General features: G+C 55.3%; 3 protein-coding genes across 11 annotated transcripts in view; all 3 read right to left on the bottom strand.

The window, feature by feature from the left end:
• The window catches only part of EPHA8 (EPH receptor A8), a 32,714-nt gene extending 23,611 nt beyond the window's left edge, over nucleotides 1–9,103 (bottom strand). The window contains exons 1-2 of one of the 2 annotated variants that reach the window (XM_050790470.1): nucleotides 8,923–9,103; nucleotides 1,889–2,552 (exon numbers count right to left, since the gene is read on the bottom strand). In XM_050790470.1, coding sequence (XP_050646427.1) covers nucleotides 1,889–2,486 — 598 coding nt within the window. In that variant the 5' untranslated portion in view covers nucleotides 2,487–2,552; nucleotides 8,923–9,103. Of the gene's footprint in view, nucleotides 1–1,888; nucleotides 2,553–4,619; nucleotides 5,002–8,922 lie in introns of those variants that run through there. The other variant, XM_050790480.1, reaches the window with a different exon arrangement.
• The window catches only part of C1QA (complement C1q A chain), a 431,051-nt gene that overhangs the window by 61,580 nt on the left and 349,076 nt on the right, over nucleotides 1–20,395 (bottom strand). The gene's annotated exons all lie outside the window — the stretch shown is intronic.
• The window catches only part of C1QC (complement C1q C chain), a 110,206-nt gene that overhangs the window by 70,073 nt on the left and 19,738 nt on the right, over nucleotides 1–20,395 (bottom strand). Inside the window, exon 1 of one of the 3 annotated variants that reach the window (XM_050792701.1) lies at nucleotides 12,785–12,794. The exons of the other annotated variants lie outside the window; for them this stretch is intronic. The gene's annotated coding sequence lies outside the window, so the exon portion shown is untranslated. Of the gene's footprint in view, nucleotides 1–12,784; nucleotides 12,795–20,395 lie in introns of those variants that run through there. 3 annotated transcript variants of the gene reach the window in all.

Here is a 20,395-nt window from a genome sequence, read left to right as displayed (position 1 = left end):
CTCTTGGGGTGCCCAGCTGAACAGACTCCCCCACATGCACACACACGCACACATGCACACATACACTCATGCACACATGCACACATACACCCACACGCACGTGTGCACACATGCACACACTCAGGCACACATGCACACATACACTCAAGCGCACATGCACACACATGCATACATACACTCACGCACATATGCACACACATACACACTGATGCACACATGCACACACATGCATTCATGCATACACTCACACACATGCACACACGCACACTCATGCACACGTGTGCACACATGCACAAAGTCACACATTACTCATGCACACATGCACACACACATACAATCACGCACACATGCACACATACACTCGCACATATACACACACACATGCACACAGACTCATGCACACATGCACACAAACATGCACACATGCACACACACACACATGCACACACATGCACACAGTCATGCACATGCACACACACTGCACAAATACGTGCACACACTGCACACATATGCACACACACACTCACGTGCACACGCACACATGCACACATACACTCACACGCACACGCACACACGCATACATACACTCACGCGCATGCGCACACACGTGCACATACACTCACGCGCACATGCACACACTCAAGGGCCATCGTGCACATATGCACACACGCACATAGACACACACACGCACAGATACACTTGCACACATGCACACATACACTCGCACACACATGCACACACATGCACACGTACACTCATGCTCACAGGAACACATACACTCATGCACACATGCATACACACTCACACGTGCACACACATGCATGCATACACTCATGCACAAATGTACACACATGCATACATACACTCACGCACACATGCACACACACATGCATACACATTCGTGCACACGTACACACGTGTACATACACTCACGTACACATGCACACACATACCCACACATGCATATGTACACTTGCACACACACATACATACACTCACGCCACCTGGGCCTAGGCTCCCCCGTCTGCATCCCCTGCTCCTGGTCTGACACAGGAACCCAGCAGCACACCTATGGGTACAGGTGCCACCCTAAGTCATGGCCCAGGGGCGCTCTGCTCACTGTCTTCCTCCACAAGGCCCTTGCCTGTCTTCTAGCACAGGTCGCTGATAAGCTCCCCCTGAACAGAAGCAGCCTTTTCAGGGCCCCAGGGACAGGCCCAACCCAGACTGTACTCCCCGGGCGCCCCTGGCTTTATACCCCTCACTGTGCTCATTCACCCAGGGCCTGGGTCCCACTTCCCTCTACTCTACAGGTTAGAAGTTCAGTGGTTTTGAGCACCAGCTCTGGAACCAGACTTCTGAGTTGAAATCCCAGCTCTGCCATCCCCAGCTGCATGACCTTGGGCAAGTTGCTTTGCCTCTCTGTGTCTCAGTCTCCTCATCTATAAAACCAGGACAATAGCAGTTCCTATGTCATAACACAGTGGCCAGGATTCAATGAGTTAACACTCGCAAAGTGCTTAGAACTATGTCTGACCTGAGTTAGCCCACGGTATCGTTCCCTAATCCGAGTAGGAATCCCATAGCATACCCAATTGCACAGGTGCCTTTAGCTGGTACCCCCGACAGAAGGCACCGCCTGGCTGAAGTCTGTTTCCCTCCCTCTCCCCTCCCCCTTCTTGCTTCCACGTCCTTCCCCAACACACGGACACAGGTGGCCTGGCATATTTGCTGATGTAGGAACACTGGAGATTTATCCATCTTCCCAGGGGCTGTGTGGGCCACCCAGGTGCCTGTGGGCTCTGACGTCCCCCCTCACACCCTGGCAGCCCTGCCCAGATCAAGCGCCGCTGCCGGCTGACCCATGCCCAGGCCATGGCGCGCTCACCCACACAGGCATCCCGCCGCTCCTCGTAGCCGGCACTGCACACACATTTGCCGATGGGCACCAGCCACTCGCCCTCCGCACTGCAGTACATCTTGGGCGTGTCCCGCTCCTCCGAGTGCCGCACGCACTGGCCCCGCACCTCCACCAGTGAGGAAGAGTCAGCCCCCGTCACTGCCTCTGAGAAGGCAGCCAGATTGCGCACCATGGCGGGGCACTTCTTATAGTAGATGCGGAGAGAGAGGATGGCCAGGCAGGCACCGATGTCCTGGAAGGCCAGGTAGAAGCCGCGCTTGCTGAGGGGACCCACACCGCGCACCTCCGTGTTGAGCTTGAGACGCCGCACACCAAGGTCGGCACCTGTGAAGCTCTCGTCGGCCGCAATGGTGTCGATTTTGAGGAACTGGCTTTCTTGTGTGCTGGCCCCCAGGTCGCGGTCCGACTCCAGGTAGTAGAGGTTGAAGGTCTCCTTGCAGGTGCCCAGCACGCCGGGCATGCTGTTGCAGTCGCGCAGGGTAAACTTGATCTCGGCATAGACGCGCCGGGCGCCGTCGCGGGGGACCCAGCTCGTGCGCAGCCAGTTGTTCTGGTTGGGGCTCATGACATTGCACACCTGGTACGTGTGGATGGGCTGGAAGGACTCGTCCACCTCGTTGATGGAGTCCCACTGTGGGCAGAGAGAACACAGCCACTGAAGCACAGCCAGCACCTCACCTTCTTTTGCCAGTGACCCTGTGTTTTGTGCTGGGGACGCTGGGAAAAAAAAGACAAAGGAGCTGGACTGCTGGTGGACTGTCATAGCTACCAGATGCCAGGCCCCCTGAAGATGTGATCTCGCCGAGGGCCACAATCTTCAAGGGAAGTGTTATTTACTAACTCTTGAGATGAGGAAGTAGAGGCTCTGACCTGTGAGCCTCATGTCGTTATCAAGCAACGGCTGGACGGGAATCGGGCCTGCCTGATGCCAAAGCTCTGCCCTCATTTCTCTATGGCTCCTCCTATCTTTCTTAGAGTGGGAGGACTTGCCTGGTGAAGTCAGTAAGTCCAATTCCCATATCAGTTGCCAGAGGGATCTTTCTAATATACGAACCAGATTATGCCTTGCCCCCCCCTCAAATCCTTCAGCAGCCTCTCCTGCACTGCTGCTTGTTGAGTGACTGCCTGATCCACAGACTCCCTCCACCCTGCTCTTCTTGCTGTTTCCCTGGGCTGGCCTGGATCCCACTCAAGGGAATCCCAGGATGTGAGAAAGTTGAGTGTAATTGCTTCTGTGCTGCCTGCTGGCTGGGGATCAGTGATTTCAAAATAAACCAGACACTCTCAACAAACTGAAAAGGTAACCCATGAAATGGGGGAAGCTATATGCAAATCATGTAGCTGATAAGGGATTAATATCCAGAATACATAAAGAATTCCCACAACTCAACAACAACAGAAAAGAAACAGTCTGATTAGAAAATGGGCAAAGGACGTGAACAGACAATTTCTCTAAAGAAAATATTCAGATGGCCAAATGAAAAGATGCTCAACATCGCTAATCATTAGGGAAATACAAACCAAAACCACAATGAGATACCACTTCATACACATTAGGATGACTGTTATAAAAAATAATAATAATAAGGCTGGATACGGTGGCTTACACCTGTAATCCCAGCACCTTGGGAGGCCGAAGCAGGTGGATCACCTGAAGTCAGGAGTTCAAGACCAGCCTGGCCAACATGGAGAAACCCCATCTCTACTAAAAATACAAAAATTAGCCAGATGCAGTGGCGCGTGCCTATAATCCCAGCTACTCGGGAGGCTGCGGCAGGAGAATCACTTTAACCTGGAAGACGGGTTGCAGTGAGCCAAGATCGCATCACTGTACTCCAGCCTGGGTGACAGAGCGAGACTCCCTCTCAAAAAAAAAAAAAAAAAAAAGATAATAATAAGTGTTGGCAAGGATGTGGAGAAATTAGAACCATGTGCATTACGGGTGGGACTGTAAAATAGTGCAGCTGCTGTGGAAAACAGTATGGCAGCTTCTCAAAGTGTTTAAAATAGAATTACCATATGATCTGGCAATCCCATTTCTGGGTATATATCCCAAAGAATTGAAAGCAGGGTCTCAAAAAGATATTTGTACACCCCTATTCATAGTGGCATTATTCACAATAGCCAAAATGTGGAAGGAACCCAAGCGTACGTCAATGAACCAGTAGATAAGCAAAATGTGGTATATACCTATCACAGAGTATTAGCCTTGAAAGGGAAGGAAATTCTGATACACCTTAAAGACATGCCAAATGAAATAAGCTAGAAACAAAGAACAAATATCATTAGGATTCCATGTATATGCAGTACCTAGTCAGATTTAGAGAGACAGAAAGTAGAACACTGGCTGCCAGGGGCTGGCAGGGAGGGGGCAGTGACTGTTTAAGAGTGCGGAGTTTCCATTTTGCAGGATGAAAGGAGTCCTGGCAGTGGCAGTGGTGATGGCCACACAGCAATGTGAATGCACTACATATCACCGAGCTGTGCACTTAAAAAGGGTTAACACGGTAAACTTTACATTATGTGTATTTCATCAGAATAAGCAAGCAAGAAAGAAAGATACCACAAACACTCCTTGTCCCAAGTGCCCCGGGTCCACCAGACCAGGCAGTGCCGGGTGATGAGCCAAGGGAATTCAGGTGGGTAAGACTCCCAGGCCCCTCCCCAGCCCTCCTGGGTGTGGGCATCTGTAGTTTACCTGTCAACCTGGCACTGCAATGAAGCAGCACCCTCTTGCAAGGTGGAGGTCTGCAGAAGACAGGGAAGGGGACAGCCCTAACTTCCTCAGTTGCTGAGCACCAGCTGGCCAGGAGCAGTCCTTGTTGAGCTGACTTCAGGGACTCATGAGGGCTCCAAGGAGGAGCTGGAGGACGAGGACAGAGGAAGGGTTGGTCTCTGGGCCCCTGTCCTGGTTCCTTCACATATGCAACACCTTGACCTTCTTCAATTGTCCTTGAACGAGAGAGCCTACTGCTTAAAGGGGAGGGGGGCTTCATGACCAGATGCTCTGAGAACCTGTGGAGTTCTGGGCTTATTCCACAAGTGCTAGAGAGAAGGTCATGGGCATCTCAAGTCTTTTCCTGCCCATCCCAAGCCCCTCCATCTAGTCTCGTCTTGATCCTCAGTGCCCACAGCTGTAAAATGGGACTCAAGCAGGCCCCACTTCAGCTAGGTTTGAGAGGATGCAGTGGGAAACTTTCTGCAAAGTGCTTAGCTCAGGCCTGGCACAGGAAGGCACTTGACGAATGGCCCGAATATGATACTGAACTGGCAGCATCTTCACAGCCCACCGCACCTGCCTCCAGGGACCATGTGGGAAGATTTCCTGTTTCCAAAGGGGTCCCAGGAAGTGCAAGCCTCACCTGAAAGAGTTTATGTTTCCAAGTCTCCCCAACCCAAGAAGGACCCCTGCTTCACACCCCGCTCTGCTGTCAGAGGCTCCAGGCAGCACAGCATCACATCTGGGGTTAAAGTCATTGTCACAATTAATGGAGCACCAAAGAGCCAGCCAGCTGCTCCCTGTCTGTTTCCTGCCAGGGACCCGGATAAATTAATCGGCTCAATCTGAGTCTACTACAGCTGCCCCACCAGAGCCAATGGTCTGGCCTAGCCCTGCCAACCCCAGGAGCTGCTGCAGATGCCCAGAGTGGCACAGACTCCGGGAGGTCTGGTGCAAGGGCAGAATCAGCACTGTTCTCTGCCTGGGGCACCCCCACCCCATGCTGGGTGCCACTCCCATCTCTGCTGCTTCTCAAGCCCAAAAACCGACTCTGGCACACTGCTCCCCCAACTCTGTCCTCCTCCCAGATCAGAATGCAGTGAACCAGCTGTGCAGCGCTTGCTGAGGCACATCCCTTCTCTGAGGCTTGGGCTTCTCTTCTGTAAAATAGGGTAGTGAATGCCTGCTCCTTCCGTCTACTCCAGGGGGTGCAATGGAAATTAACCTGCCCGCTTACCTAAAGCAGCATTCGTTAGTCCATGTTAATTAGCCAGAGCAGGCGAAGTTCCCGGGAGCAGAGGGAAGGACGCAGCCTGATGAAGAGCAGAGGGTCTGGGCCAGACCTCCCCGTCTTCGCAGAATTACTTCGCCTCTGAGAGCTTTCAGTTTCTCGTTGGTAAAACGGCCTTTTCATGTATCATCCCACTGGTGGCACTGCACGGAGCAGTTCTAAGATTGTCCTCATGTTATAAATGAGGAGGTGGAGACGAAGTAAGTGATCTGCCTGAATCACACTGACTACAGGAGGCGGAGCCCCCGTTCTTCAGGACCCAGCGCCCTGGCCCTTCAGGTTCTGCACCTGTCTGACAATCGTGTAACCTTTCTGAGGCTGGAAACTGCCCTGGGTGACCCTTGTCCTCAAGCTACTGAATGGACTCCAGAGTCAGAGGGATGGATAGAACCTCAAGGACTATCTCCAGAGGTTCTCCCTCCCAGCTGGGCAGGAGAATCACCTGGAAAGCTGATTATTTTTTATTTTTATTTTTTGAGACAAGATCTCTGTCTGTCACCCAGGCTGGAGCCTCCACCTCCCAGGCTCAAGCAATCCTCCTACCTCAGCCTCCTGAGTAGCTGGGACCACAAGCGCACACCACCACACCCAACTAATTTTAATATCTTTGTACAGAAAGCATCTCACTATGTTGCCCAGGCTGGTCTCGAACTCCTGGTCGCAAGCAAGCCTCCTAAAATGCTACACTTACAGGTGTGGGCCACCGTGCCTGGCTCCCTGGAAAGCTTATTAAACAGAAGATTCCCAGGCCCTTCCACAGACCTCCTGGATGTGGAACTCTGCAGGCTTCACCTGCTAGCCTGGCACAGGTTCAAAGTCTAGAGTTTGGGAATCAGGTATGTCATTCCAGCCTTCCCTCCTCTCCGAGAAGCCCCAGTCTCCAGGCCCCCTGACGATGGCAGGTGGTCCCTGGCTCAGCAGAGAGTGCAGGCTTGCCTCCCCATCTCATGAAACGGTCACAGAGTGGGCCTTACTGCCTGCAGTTCAAAGGTGGCATAAGGGACTCACCACAGGCTCTGGGCTCAGAGAGACCCAAGTTTAAGTCCCGGCTTGCGATCAGCTGGAACCTGCCTGATGATGGGCAAATTACTCCTCACTGCGCTGAGCCTCAGCTTCCTCACCTGTGAAGTGCGGCGGCTGCACCCACCTCAAGGATTGGTTGTGGGGAGTGATGAGATCGCGCCTGTGACCTGCTCAGAGCTCAGTGAAGTTGCCTGATTTGTTCTAACTCGCGAATGCAATGCCAGAATGCTGAGCTATGCTTTAGAGCGCCCTGCAGGAAAACCCACCTGACACTGCCAGTGTGAGCGTCCAAAACACGAGGCCAGCCATGCTCCCCACCTGCCGAAAACCCTGACAATTCCTCACTACCCTAAACACCAAGTCCGATGCTCTGGGCGGGGTAAAGACACCCCGGAGCCAGCCAGGGCCCAGGCGTGCCCTCCTAGCTGCTGGGACTCAGGGGAATGCCAACTCAGCCAACCGCCATGCAGTGAGGGAGAAAACAGGACCCATCTCCTCACCGGTGGAACCCTGACACAGCGGCCAGCTCACTGCACCAAAGCCTTCCGCACCACACTCACGCGGGGAAGACAGCCACTCCAAGGAGCGTTTTACAGAGCGGGGGACTGACACGCTGCGAGGTAAAGGGACACCCCAAGCACCCGGCCTCCGTCCTCGGGCAGTGGTGCTGGCTCAGGTGATGAGGGCTTTCTCCAGGCTCAGGGACCTGGAGAGCCAGGGCCATGTGGCCCGCCCCCAGCTCCCGGGAGCCCGGTGCATGAGGGTTGATAACAGGCTCAGCTCACTGCTGCTTGGTGACCAGACCCCCAGAGAGAGAGGAGCGGGGCCATGTCTAGACTTCCAACCACAGGCCCCCCACAAAAGGCCCAGATGAAAACTCTACCCAAAGTCAAGAAAGGCCCTTCATAAGTGTTAACTGTTGGTGACATTATCATCATCATTATTAATATTATTATCCCTCTGTCCTCACAGCCATAGAAGCTGAACGTGGACATGACAGAACTCAGGTATGCACCATGTGCTCGCGTCCGTGGCAGGGATGTGTGCGTGTGTGTGTACGCGCACGCGTGTGTGTGCATGTGTGTGTTTCTGAGCACCCTGGTGAGAGGAAGTTCATGTGACGGTAACTGTGTGAGATAATACACGTGAGTAACAATGCTAAAGATCATTATAAAAGCCTACGTTCATTGAGGGCTCACCCTGTGCCAGACTCAGTGCCAAGACTGTGTCATCTGCTCTCGCCCTGCCGCAGACCTAGGAGGTCGTCACAGGCTTGTCCCTTTCTATAGATGGGGAAACTGAGACTCAGAGAGGTGAAGTGGTGACCCAAGGCCACCTGCTTGTCAAGGGCAGAGCCGGGATCTCACCAGGCTCGTGGGCTCACTCCTACTCTACTGCCCTGCCCCCGCAGGATTCAGAGAAGAGACGCAGAGGGACGGGGCAGTGCAGCCTGCTCACTGCAGCTCCTCCCCAGGAGGATGGGGGCACGGCCTGTGAGCACATTACCCACAGCGACCTGAAGGCCGAGTCCAGAGTCACCATGGAGGCCTGGGAACCTGGCCACTTGGGGAGACAGACAAGCAGAGACTCCAGAGGTCGGAGGACTGGTGAGGCCAGGGCAGCTGGGAGGGAGGGAGCAACCCAGAAGGCAGGAAGGCCTGGCTGGCCTTCTTTAGTCCTGGCCTGGCACCTCATGAATCTGTAGGATGCAGCCAGGGGGATCCCTGGATCTAGGGCCTCAGACTTGAAGAATCAGGGATCTGTTGCCAGGGTTGGTTCTGTAATCTCAAGGGTCTGTATGCACTAAACTGTTAAGAGATCAGCAGCACTAACTGCTGTGTGCCCTTGGGTAAGTCTCTTGACCTCTCTGGGCCTCTGCTTCCTTTTGATCGATCTCATGCAGACTCTGAGTGGCAGCCTCTCTCCGCTCACAGGGGGATGACATTGTCCCCACTGCCCGTCACTTACACCATGAGCCGGATACGTGAGCCAGCCCCAGTCCCCGTGGATGGTCGATGTGTCCAGCAAATTCACTGTAAAACAGGAGACAAGAGGGCATCAGGCCCCTGTAACCTCTCCCCAGCTCCTCAAGCGCAGCCTGACCCAGCTACACTGGTCCACACTCAGCCCCCAGCACACAGCTCACATGGGTCCCTCTGCCTGAATGCCCTTTCTCTCTTCCCCTCTCCTTGAAGGCCCAGTTTAAGTTCTCTTCCCTGAAGCCTTCCTCTCACCCTCTTGGCCAAAAAGTAATATTCTGAACTCCCAGAGCACAAGCTGTTCCAAGTGCCAGACATCCTTGGTTGCTGGCACAGTGGGATAGTTAAGAGGTGGGCTCGAGGCTGGCAGGCCTCAAAATCCCAGCTGTGCCACTTAGGAGCTGTGTGTCCCTGGGCAAGTCCCCTCACCTCCCTGAGCCTCCGCTTCCTCCTCTGTAAAATGGGGTAATAACGATTTCGGTCCCACAGGGCTTTTGTGATGATGACCTGACCCGTGTCTCCTGTAGGAGCCATGATGGCATTCAAGGTCCATGCTGCAAAGTCATACCTCCCATCGGAGGACTGGCCCCAGCTTAATAATTACCCTGTTCCCCCAGCATGGTGCCTGGCATCTAGCATGTCCTCTGTGCACATCTGGTGTGGGGGGGCTTGGGGGGTAAGAGCTGCCTCTTAGTAAGCACCTATGTGCCAGTATCTGCAAGGGGAGCTTGAGATGCCTCATCTGCGCCCCCGCACAACAACCTGAGAGGCGGCCATTATTATCTCCATTTTACAGATAAAAGAACCGAACCTCAGGGAGGTCCGGGAATGTGCCCAGAGCCCCACAGGTGGCAGGGCTGGCATTCGGAGCACCTGCTTTAGCAACTGCAGGCCATCACCATCCCTGGATGCTCAGGCCCAAGAAGCAGAACCTCTGGGTAGTCTCCACGGCGGGAAAGGAGCACTGGCCCAAAGGGCAAGTCACTCTAAGTCAGGCCCTCTGCAAAGGAGAGCCTGCAAGCTCAACACGGTAGGGAAAAGAGCCCATCTTGGGGGTCAGACATTCCTGGGCCCACGTCTCAAGGCAGCTACTTATTAGCAGGTGACCCTCAATTTTCGCATCTGTAAAATGGGTTCATAGTACCTAAGGGTGGGATGAAGGTCAGGAAAGTATGTAAAGCCTGGAGCCAGGGCTGGTCCTTAACAACACTAGTTTCCCTTCTCTAAGTCCCTCGCCCCCCGCCTCTCTCCATGTCCCTTGTGTCACTCCCTCATTTAAGGTGATACAGATGCATTATGCTGTTTAGAAATCAGGGCTCAGGCTTCAGCTGTCTCTAACTGCTGTGTGTCCTTGGTCAAGTCCCTTCACCTCTCTGCTTCCTTTTGGCTAGCTGGTGATTGCTGTATGAGAGGCTCTTGGCTCCAGAGTCCCACAGCTTTCCCTTTCACTCTGCCTTCCATGAACCTCCTCTCCCAGCCAACAGCCATGGGCTTTTAACCACCCCAGTCAGCGGGCTTGGGCAGGTGACGGGGGGTTAAAGATGGAGCCCTCCTGAAACTTTCCCGCAGGCGGCTGGGTGTCTTTCTGCCTGAGATTTGCATAGCTCTAAGCCTGCCCCTCAAAGACGGGCACAAGTGTCCTCAGGAAATGCTGGAGTGAAGATGCTCTTATTTGCTGATTTTCTCCTGCCTCTCACCCTCCCCACCCCACCGTCAGGGACCCTGGAGGAGGCCGGCTGGAGTGGGGCTGGCAGAACTAGGGAGGGGTTCTCCGTGCTCCTCCCTGCATTCCCCCTGGGTCCCCAGGGGCCACCTGGGATCAGGGGACAGAGCGAATGTCCGCAGAGGGACGTCCCCCTCCCCAAGCCGGCCCCACACCAGGGGCAGAGGCAGAGAGAAGGCTTCCCGCCTCCCTCCCTCCCTCCCTCTCAGGCAATGTGGAGAAAACTGGGTCAGGCAAGCTCTCTCCTCCTGCTGGCTGGTGGGAGGGGGAGGGGGCCGCACTGCAGCTTCCCCCAGACCAGCAAAGCCGAGTTTGGGGACACGGTGAGGGAAGGACACATATGGGCCCCCCTCGCCCCACCCCGCATCCCGGACACAGGTCTCGGGGTGACTGGGCCCCTTCCGTGACCTGGCCTGGATGCAGCCCAGACTTGCCCCTACCCTGGAGCCACCCGAGTGGATATCCACGGCTTAGGATTCTCCCCCTGGAGCGTGGGGACTTCAGGGCCGGCAGACACCGCTCTCCAGGCCCTGCTCTCCCCAGGGAAGCCCCACCTTATCTGCAACTGATTCTTGATCAACCAGCCAGGGGGCTCAGATAATCCAAAGATAAGTCAAAAGTCGATTCTATCGGACTCAGGAAGGGCTATAGGATTCCAGGGCTGTTTGTTCCAATTCATTCCAGACCCTTCTCTGTCCCTCCCCTCCCTCCTCTTCCTCTGTCTCCATCTCCACCTTCTCCATCCACGTCCCCTTGAATGGATGAAAACGCAGTGTCCCTTGAAGGAAGCCCCAAGTCCACAGGACGTTTGATCAGGGCTGAAGAGAACGCCAGCATTAGGCCCACCCAGCCCGGGTCTGGGTCCCCTTGGAAATTCAGACCCTCTGGTCACCGCAGGGGGCCTCTCTCCTGCCTCTTGCGCTGCCGGACTGTGAAGCCAGCTCTCCCCTGTGGGCCCATCTCCCCGCTTACAAACCGGGGGATTGGACTCCATGGTCTCCCAGGGCCCTTCAGTGAAGCGAAGCGCTTAACCCCTCTGCCTCAGTTTCCTTATCTGAAAGATGTCCATAGGCATCCCTCCTAGGCCTATCTGCCCGGGCTGTTCTGGGGGTATCAGACGGGTCCCTCTCCTGCTCTGGGAAACACAGATAACTCCTAAGCCGTTCCTGTTGAACTGTAGAAGGCATTATGCGATTTCTTTTTTTCTCCAGCACCGTCGCCTTCCCCCATTCCATTTCGCTGAGACTAATACTTAAATTGATTTACATTCCCTGAGGACACAGCGCATGATGGTGAGGCTGGAGAATTCGGGGTGGCCAGGGGATGTCAGCCAGGATTCTGAATGCCTTGGAGATCACCTCAAAGTGGAGGATAAACCGCACCAGAGAGCAATAAGCGGCCTTGGGCCTGGCAGGGGTCGGGGGGCATCTCTGCAGGTGCGGGGCCCTTCCCAGGCCCATGGTGCCCCAGCAAAGGCTCTGAGAGTGGCCTGGTATAGGGGTATTTGGCCAGGCTAAGGTCCTGTCACCTTTGCTAGACCCAGCTGGGAGCAGAGCCCCCGTTCCCGAGTTCCAACAGTCTCCTCGGCTGGCACTGGTTGTTCTAGACCAGCCCAGGGACAGTGCTGGAGAGGACTCCCAGATGCGCCACATGGAACTCAGGTCCTAGGTCTCCACCCCATGGCTGTCTGACTCGCGTGGGTAACCTGTGCCTGGCTGTGGGTACCCGGCTGCATTGATCGGAGAGGGCGTGGACTCTCGCCCTTGGGCTATGCCTCCCTTCACCCGGGACACAGACTTCCCCACCTGCCTCTCTCTCTAGACGCTGCCTCTTCCTCAGCTGCTGGCCCCCACCCGCTGCACAGGTCCCCTCCCCAGACCCATGGTTTGTCTTTGGCACATGAGCCTGGTCCAAGCCCCCTCTTCGAGGGGCTCTGGGGCTACCAGCCTGTGATTCCAGAGGGTGATGGCTCCTCCCCAGAGAAGAGAGTTGAGGCGGGGGGTTGGGGGTGCATCACCCGACTCCCAGTGCCTCGATGGAGGGCTCCTCAGAGCCTGCTGGGCAAACAAACTGCCCATTTCCCTCCATCCACCCTCGGAACGCCGTCTTCTCAGGCGCAGCTCCCAGGCCCCCAAAGCCTCTTAGATTCCAACCCTGCCCCCTTTCCTACTCCCCAGCATCCCCCAACCCCAGACCTCTCCCGGTGCCTGGGAACCTGCGTCTTGTTACATCCACCTGGCCCTGCTCTGCTGGCATCTCGCCTCTCGCCACCCTGCCATGCCCCTCCTCCATGCTGGGTCCTGGGCTCACGGGAGACTATGATTTTATCTGTGTCTGTGTGTGTTTGTTGGTGCACATGCATTTCCATGGGCATGAATGCAAGCGACAGGCTCCTTACATGTGTGGTGTGATGTATATATGTAGACACAGAATTGCATATTTGCATGTGCATGCATCTGTACGTGCATGTACATGTGTGTTTGTGCTCATGTGTACTGGCTTCATTTCTGTGTGTGTGGCTGTGGATGTTATGTGGGGTGGGGAGACTGACCACACACGTGAGTCTCTACAGGTCTGAGTCACAAGTGTGAATCCCAAGTAGCCTGTGTGTGTGCTTGTGCGTAGGGTGGGACCTCGGTGAGCTGGGCGTGAAGGGCAGATCTGTGGTCTGTCTGGGCGTGGAAGAGCAGCACTGGCTCTGGAGTTCACTCACACCTGGAAGTTCATCCTGGCAGGGTGAGGACCCAGCTCTTGTCCCCGGACATCATCAGCCCAGGAGCCTGCACAGAGACGCTCTGGCTTCCTTGGGGCAGAGCTGTGGGAACAGAGGAGGGCCAGGGCAGGGATTGGGGTGTGGGGAGTGGGACCCAGGGAAACCTCCTGAGCTGGATGGAGCTGGGGTCTCCAGGGAGCTAAGGGGTGTGTGGATGGGAGGCTTGGGTGCTCCCTCTCAGCTTTTCTTGTGCCCCCACCACCAGAAGTCATTTCCCAGACCTTTTTGGTCCCAACGACTCAGTGCACCTTCCCACCCCAATCCTTCCTCCCACACGGGGTCCCAGAGTGACCCTGCCATCCCAGCCTTCTCTGACAAGACTTTGCTCTCTGGGGCCTGCCTACCTCAGTCTCTCTGTGGCCTCCCCATCCCCCAGCCCTCTCCTCCCCAAGCCGCTCCCGCTGCCCACGAAGCGGCCTCTCCTCCAGTTGGAGCTTCCCTGCCCTCGCTTCTTCTCCCCAGCCCATCGCCAGACTGTGGCCCTCGGGTCCTGACCCCTCTCCCAGACTCTCATTCCCCGCCCCTCCTTCCCGCCTCCCCTCAAAGCCCGTCCTGCTCTCCGGGGTCCCGTTTCTCAGCTCCTGGCTCCTGTCTCTCAATGCCGTCCCCACCCCCTTTTCCTTCCGACCTCTGAACCTCCTCTCCCATTCTCCTGTCTCTCCATCCCTAGTGCCTAGCCCCACGTCCTCTGTCCCCAACCCTCTTCCTTGCCCTATCTCACTGTACCCGTTCCTCCTTACCTCTTCTCTTGTCTTCTGTCCAGTCCTGTCCCCTTGTCCCCGGCCCTCAGTTTTCTGTCCCCAGCTGCACATCCCTCAGTCCTGTCTCCTGTCCTTTCCCACTGTCCCCCAGTCCCCGGTACCTGTCCCTCTTCCTCAAGCTGGCGAGTTCCCATCTCCACCGCTCTGTCCCTTAATCCCGGGTCTCTTCCACGGTGCCACCCCTGCCCCCCGGGCCGAGGGATCTCAGCCGCCTTGGAGCTCAGGGTCGATGCAAAGGAAGTTGAGCCGCAGGCAGCGCGCGCCGCGCCCCGCGCCCCTCGGCCGCCCCCGCCCCGCCGCCTCTGCCGCTCACCTTCGCCGCGCGCCGCGGACACGCAGGTGGCCGCCGCCGCCGCGGCCGTGACGACCCAGAGCGCGGGGGGCAGGCGGCCCCGGGCGGGGGCCATGGCCGGGCCGGGCGGGCGGGGGCGCCGCGCACCCTCGGGCTCGGCCGCGGCGGCCCGCGCGTCGGGAGGGAGCGCGCTCCCTCGCTCTCCGCACACCCGGCCGGGCGCACACCCCGGCGCACACGCGGCTCCCAGCGCACACGCGGGCACCCGCGCCCGCCGCCGCCGCCGCCCCGGGCGGGGGCCGGCCCGTCACGGCGCCGAGCCAATCAGCACCGAGGCGGGAGGGTGGGGGACACGGAGCCCGCACCGCGGCCACCCGGCCCGCGGCCACCGCCGCCGCACGTGCGCACGCCCACCCTCCCCCGGCGGCGGGCACCTTCGGGGGCGCGCCCCGCGCTGCGCACGTGGACTCAGGGTCCCAGTGCGCGAAGACACCATCCGGACGTCCCGGCGACACCAGGACCAGACCCACCCACGGATTCCCTCTGTGGACACAGGCGCGGGTCGCACATCCACCCCACGCTCGCTCCTGCACACATGACCCCAAACACCGAGTACCTCGTGTGGTGACACACTCGGATGGATGCACCCTAGTTCATGGGCAGAGGCTCAGAGACGGGCTCAGAGGCACTTTGAGGTGAAAAACCAAAAAAAACACCAAAACCAAGTCTTTCCCTTTCCCCACCCCAACGACTTGGCATTTAGGGACCATGGGGTTTTAGGGAGGTCTTAGATTGCAGTGGTCAGGAGGGCAGGCTCAGGGACCAGGAAGACAAGTGTCCTGCTGTGTGGCCTTAGGCAGGTTTCTTAACCTCTCTGAGTCTAAACTTTCATGTCTGTAAAACAAGAATACCAGTATCGATATCCTAGGGTGGTTGTAAGAAGTGAAGGGACCTAGGTGGAACTCCTGGCAGACAGCTGGGCGCACAGCCAGGTGGCCAGTCATTACAGCTGTTCTCCAGTGAGGTGGACTATCATTCCCTGCTTTTCCCTCCCCTGATGTTCCCTGTCTCCAGTTCCATCCCCCAGGACTAGGGGTCTCATCCAGGGATGGTTTTGGGCTGTGACGGGAGGACAGGGATTTAGGGCCGCATCCTGGGGACTGCTCCGCCACCCTCAAGTCCCTCACACACCTGGTGGGCCAAGCAGTCTGGGAAGCATGCAAGGTGCCTGCAGCCTGCTGAGAGGGTGGATGCCCACGGGAGCAAGTGCCTGATCTCTTCCCACTGCCGTCTGGCACAGACCATCGTCCAGCCCCCTCTTCCTTCGCTCCCAGCTCCCGTGGTCACCATGGGGAGTTGGAGCCATGGCTGGAAGTTACCTAGGATGAGAAAGGCCATTTGGGGAACATGTACCCTGAGTCAGACCCTGCTCTAGGGGCTTTATAAACTCGCTCCAGTTTAAGCCTCACACAGCCCTGCAGGGGTGGCACACCTAAGGAAACAAAAGCTCAGAAAGGCCATCATTTGCCTTAGATCACACAGCTGGTTGAATGCCAGAGAGGTACTCAGATCCACAGCTGCTTGGCTCCAACACCCATTTCTTTCCTCTGTGTCTTTTTTTTCCTTACAGAAAGGGGGAAGACAGTTCCATAGAAGCCCCTTCCTCGCAGCTCAGGTGGACTGCCTCGCTAATGTAGTGAGCCTCCTGTGACCAGAGGCATTTAAGCAGATACTAGCTGAAATTGTTCAGATACGCTATAAGAGGGCAGGTGAGTACAAAGCAGATTGGACTAGACCCAGAGTGGCAAACTCAAACGCCTACGTGAGAAAGGCAGGCACCCTCACGGAGCCTGCTAGGAGAGTGTACCCAGATCCAGCCAACACTGCTGGTGGAAACGTGTGCCGTTTTCTGCATTTTCAAGAACAAGTTGTCTATCTGGAACATTTATGTGATAGCTCTTGATTTTTAAGTTTGGCAGCTAATGTAAACATTTTAATAACACCACAGTGTGGGCAGACCTGTGAGTGGAGTGGCTATAGCCCACAGACCTCTGGGCTGTGATTCAAGGCTCATCAGATAGAAGAATCCATGGCTGGGAATTCACTCCTGGAGTGTCAGAGAAGTGGGCAGAGGAGAGGCAGAAAAATGCAGACAAGGCAAGGCATGGTGGCTCATGCCTGTAATCCCAGCACTTTGGGAGGCAGAGGCAGGGGGATCGCTTGAGCCTAGGAATTTGAGACCAATCTGAGAAACATGGCATGACCTCATCTCAACAAAATTTTTTTTTAAATTAGCTGGGTGTGGTGGTGCACACCTGTGGCCCCAGCTACTCAGGAGGCTGAAGCAGGAGGATTGCTTGGGAGGCTGAGGCTGCAGCGAGCCATTAGTGAGCTGTGATTGTGCCATTGTATTCCCGCCGGGGAGACACAGCAAGACCCCATCTTGAAAAAGAAAAGAAAAAGAAAAAAGAAACGCAGACAGTATGCAGAACACAGTCACAAGCAGTCCTGGGCATTCCCTACTCCATCCCAGGCTCGCAGAAAGATCTGTTGGTGGAGACAGGCTTTGCTGGGGGTTGGGGTTCTGCATCCCCAAGTGTATGTGGAGCCAACCAAATCTGGGTTTTGCCCATTTTGTAGGTGAGGAAACTGAAGAAAGCCAGGTTTTCTGGACCTGGAGAGTCCTTGAAGGACTTGGTGGGCATGAGGGATGGTTCTGAGTCAGGAGTCTGCTCTACATTCCAAAGCTCTTTAGCAAAATGAGGAATTCATTTTGCCAATGTTCCGTGGAATGCTAAGAGCAACACGCTTTCAGCTGTCTCCCTGCCCCCTGTGAAACTCCCAGGATGCCCCAGCCCAGGTGTGCCCATTCCCCCGGGTCTCTCCCTCCCACCCCTCCCCTTTGCTGTTCTGGGTTTCAAAGGGGCAACTTGCCCATCTGCCAATGGGAAGGAAGAAACTCCTAGAGGGGCAGGTGGTCTCACCGGGCTCTTGGGGACATGACAGTTCCATAGGAACACAGTTCCATAGGAAGACAGTTGACCTTGCATCTGTTGACTTAACCTTCCATCCTCCCTGAAGGGTCAAGCAGTACAGGGCTGTGAGGAGAGCCTCAGAGGGGGACTGGGACAGGTTCCCTGCTAGGGCAAATCTTCCCCAGCTCCACCACAGCACTGCGAACACCATCCAGGCTGGACTTGGCACGTCTTTTCTCATTGAATCCCCGCAATGCAGAGATTTCACCCGTTTTAAAGAGAAGCACAATGAAATTTGAGAGGACTGACGGACAGGGAGCCCTGTGAGGTGCGTGGGCAGAATCCCTGATGCTCGTGGCTTCTTTTGTCTCTTCTCGCCAACTGGATTCTGAACTGCTTGAGGGCAGAGTCCATGGCAGGGTCCTGGCTGGGTCCCGCTGGGTCCTCCTGGTGCACTGTAGATGCTCCAGGAACGTTTGCCGAATGACTGAATGAGCAGCCATCCAAGAGGGCCACACTCCGCAGGCCAAGTATGCCAGGTGAGCATGGCTAGAGTTACAGGACAGGTGGATAGCTGGTCAGGTGTGCTAGCTGTACCTGCCAAGTGGGCTTGGCCTGAACCCTACAGGTGAATCTGAACAGTGCTGTCCCTCTCCCATCAGCGCATCGGGACCTTGTTCTACAAAACAGGTAATAGGGGCAGCGGCGGGCAGAGCTGGGCTTGGCAGAGCAGGGCGGCCACTGAGTCAGTCCTTCCCCACTTTCAGACTCCTCCCTGACCCATGTCTTCTCCTGGGAGGGGGAAGAGTAATTGCAAGGAACATCAGACAAGACATCGCCTGTGTGCGGACCCTCCCAGATGTATCTCTCCTCGCTTCACCTTTCTGAGCCTCAGTTTCTCCAGTTACAAAATGAGGATAATGCCAACAACTCACAGGGTTGCTGTGAAGCGTAAGTGAGTTCACAGATGCAAACGTGCTTGGAAACCTATAACGAGATCTAAGATTGGAAGGCACGGTTACGTGCTAGAGGAGGAGACTGAAGCCCAGCGGCTCTGCGCTTTGCGGTCCAACTAGGCCGGGTACCATTTTAGGCCCAGGTAGAAAAGATGTTCCGGCAGAAGACAGATGTGTAGGAGTGGGAGGGGTCAGGACGGGGCAGGGGTGAGTGGTTAAATCTTCGCCCATCCTTGAGCCACCCTGTCCCCGGCCTGGATCTCTTGTTGCCCACCCAAGCTGTCTCAGAACCCCCACCCCACACCCCAGAGCAGGCTTGGTTCACTCTGTGAGGGGTGTCAAAGGGGACAGGGCATTCCCGACACTTGCATCTAAATCTCTTCCTCTCCTCTGGCTGGAAGGTGGAGTCACTGGAGATCTTGGAAGAGCCCTATTCCTAACACGAGGCTCATGTTGCTTTCCTGCTTAGGGCCTCTGTTTTTCCACCTGTAAGGTGCCTTCTCCAGGTGTTTTCCGGAGTTGCAAGGGGAATGGAGCTTGGTGCTGGCACTCCACCGGGCTGCAGCTGTGGTTCCCTGGAATTAAGATCTGACCTTGCCCTTGAAGTGTTCCCAGCCAGAAACAAGTGAGGAAGTAGCTTATGTTGCGTGGGAGACTTTCACGCAGACCATGGGGAATGTGTTTAAACTTTGTACTTTGCCTCCAGAGTCAGAGCAGAAGGGTCTAAGACTGCCCCGTCTGATAGAAAGACAGTAGTGTGCCACATATGTAATTTAAAATGTGTTTAGCATCACATTAAAAAGTAAAAAGAAGGCCGGGCATGGGGGTTCACACCTGTAATCCCAGCACTTTGGGAGGCCGAAGCAGGCGGATCACCTGGGGTCCAGAGTTCAAGACCAGCCTGGCCAACATGGTGAAACCCCTATCTCTACTAAAAAAAAATTAGCTGGGCATGGTAATGGGCATCTGTAATCCCAGCTACTCTGGAGGCTGAGACAGGAGAATCACTTGAGCCCAAGAGGCGGAGGTTGCAGTGAGCCAAAATCATGCCACTGCACTCCAGCCTAGGTGATAAGAGTGAGACTCCATCTCAAAAAGAAAAAAAAAAAAAAGTAAAAAGAAATAGGTGAAATTAGATGTAAGAATACATTTGTTGATTGAATGGTGCCTGGTATGTAATATTAATTTATTACTGAATTCACTCATTCAACAAATGTGCACTGGGCACCGCGTGTGGCACCGTGCCAGGTGCTGGAAGAGGACAGTGAGCCACACAGACACAGGCCTTGTTCTCACAGCGTTTCTGTCTAACAGGATAATTAAACAGGCAATCCCAAAACCCCCTTCCATATAAGGGAATGCTACAGAAACTGTAAGGCGCCAAAACTTAAAATGTACAATTTAAAATATTATCTCCAAAAAAGTCCTTTTTTTTTTTTTTGAGACAGAGTTTTGCTCTTGTCGCCCATGCTGAAGTGCAGTGGCACAATCTGGGCTCACTGCAACCTCCACCTCCCGGGTTTAAACAATTATCCTGCCTCAGCCTCCCAAGTAGTTGGGATTATAGGTGCGTGCCACCATACCCGGCTAATTCTTTTATATTTTTGGTAGAGATGGGGCTTCACCATGTTGGCCAGGCTGGTCTCGAACTCCTGACTTCAAATGATCCGCCCGCCTTGGCTTTCCAAAGTGCTGGGATTACAGGCGTGAGCCACCGCGCCTGGCCCGAAAGTGTCCTTTTTAAGTGTCAAGTACTGAATGTAATTTAGCCTATTCTTAGTAGTTGAGAGTCATCACTGTGAACCAAGAATCACTGAATCTTGATGTCGAAAAAGACCTAGAGATGAGTTCGTCCAAGCCCCTGCTTGTGGAGTATGAGACAGAGGTGTCTCTGGCGCCACGGGGCTGGGTGGACTTACTCGTCCTGCCATGAAACGCTCAGGCTTGAATGCGTTTCTCTCTCTTCCTTCTCCCTCAGGCTG

This window comes from Macaca thibetana, chromosome 1 (assembly GCF_024542745.1).
Source record: "Macaca thibetana thibetana isolate TM-01 chromosome 1, ASM2454274v1, whole genome shotgun sequence".
Classification (NCBI taxonomy): Eukaryota; Metazoa; Chordata; class Mammalia; order Primates; family Cercopithecidae; genus Macaca; species Macaca thibetana.
This window is presented reverse-complemented; position numbering and strand designations above follow the sequence as displayed.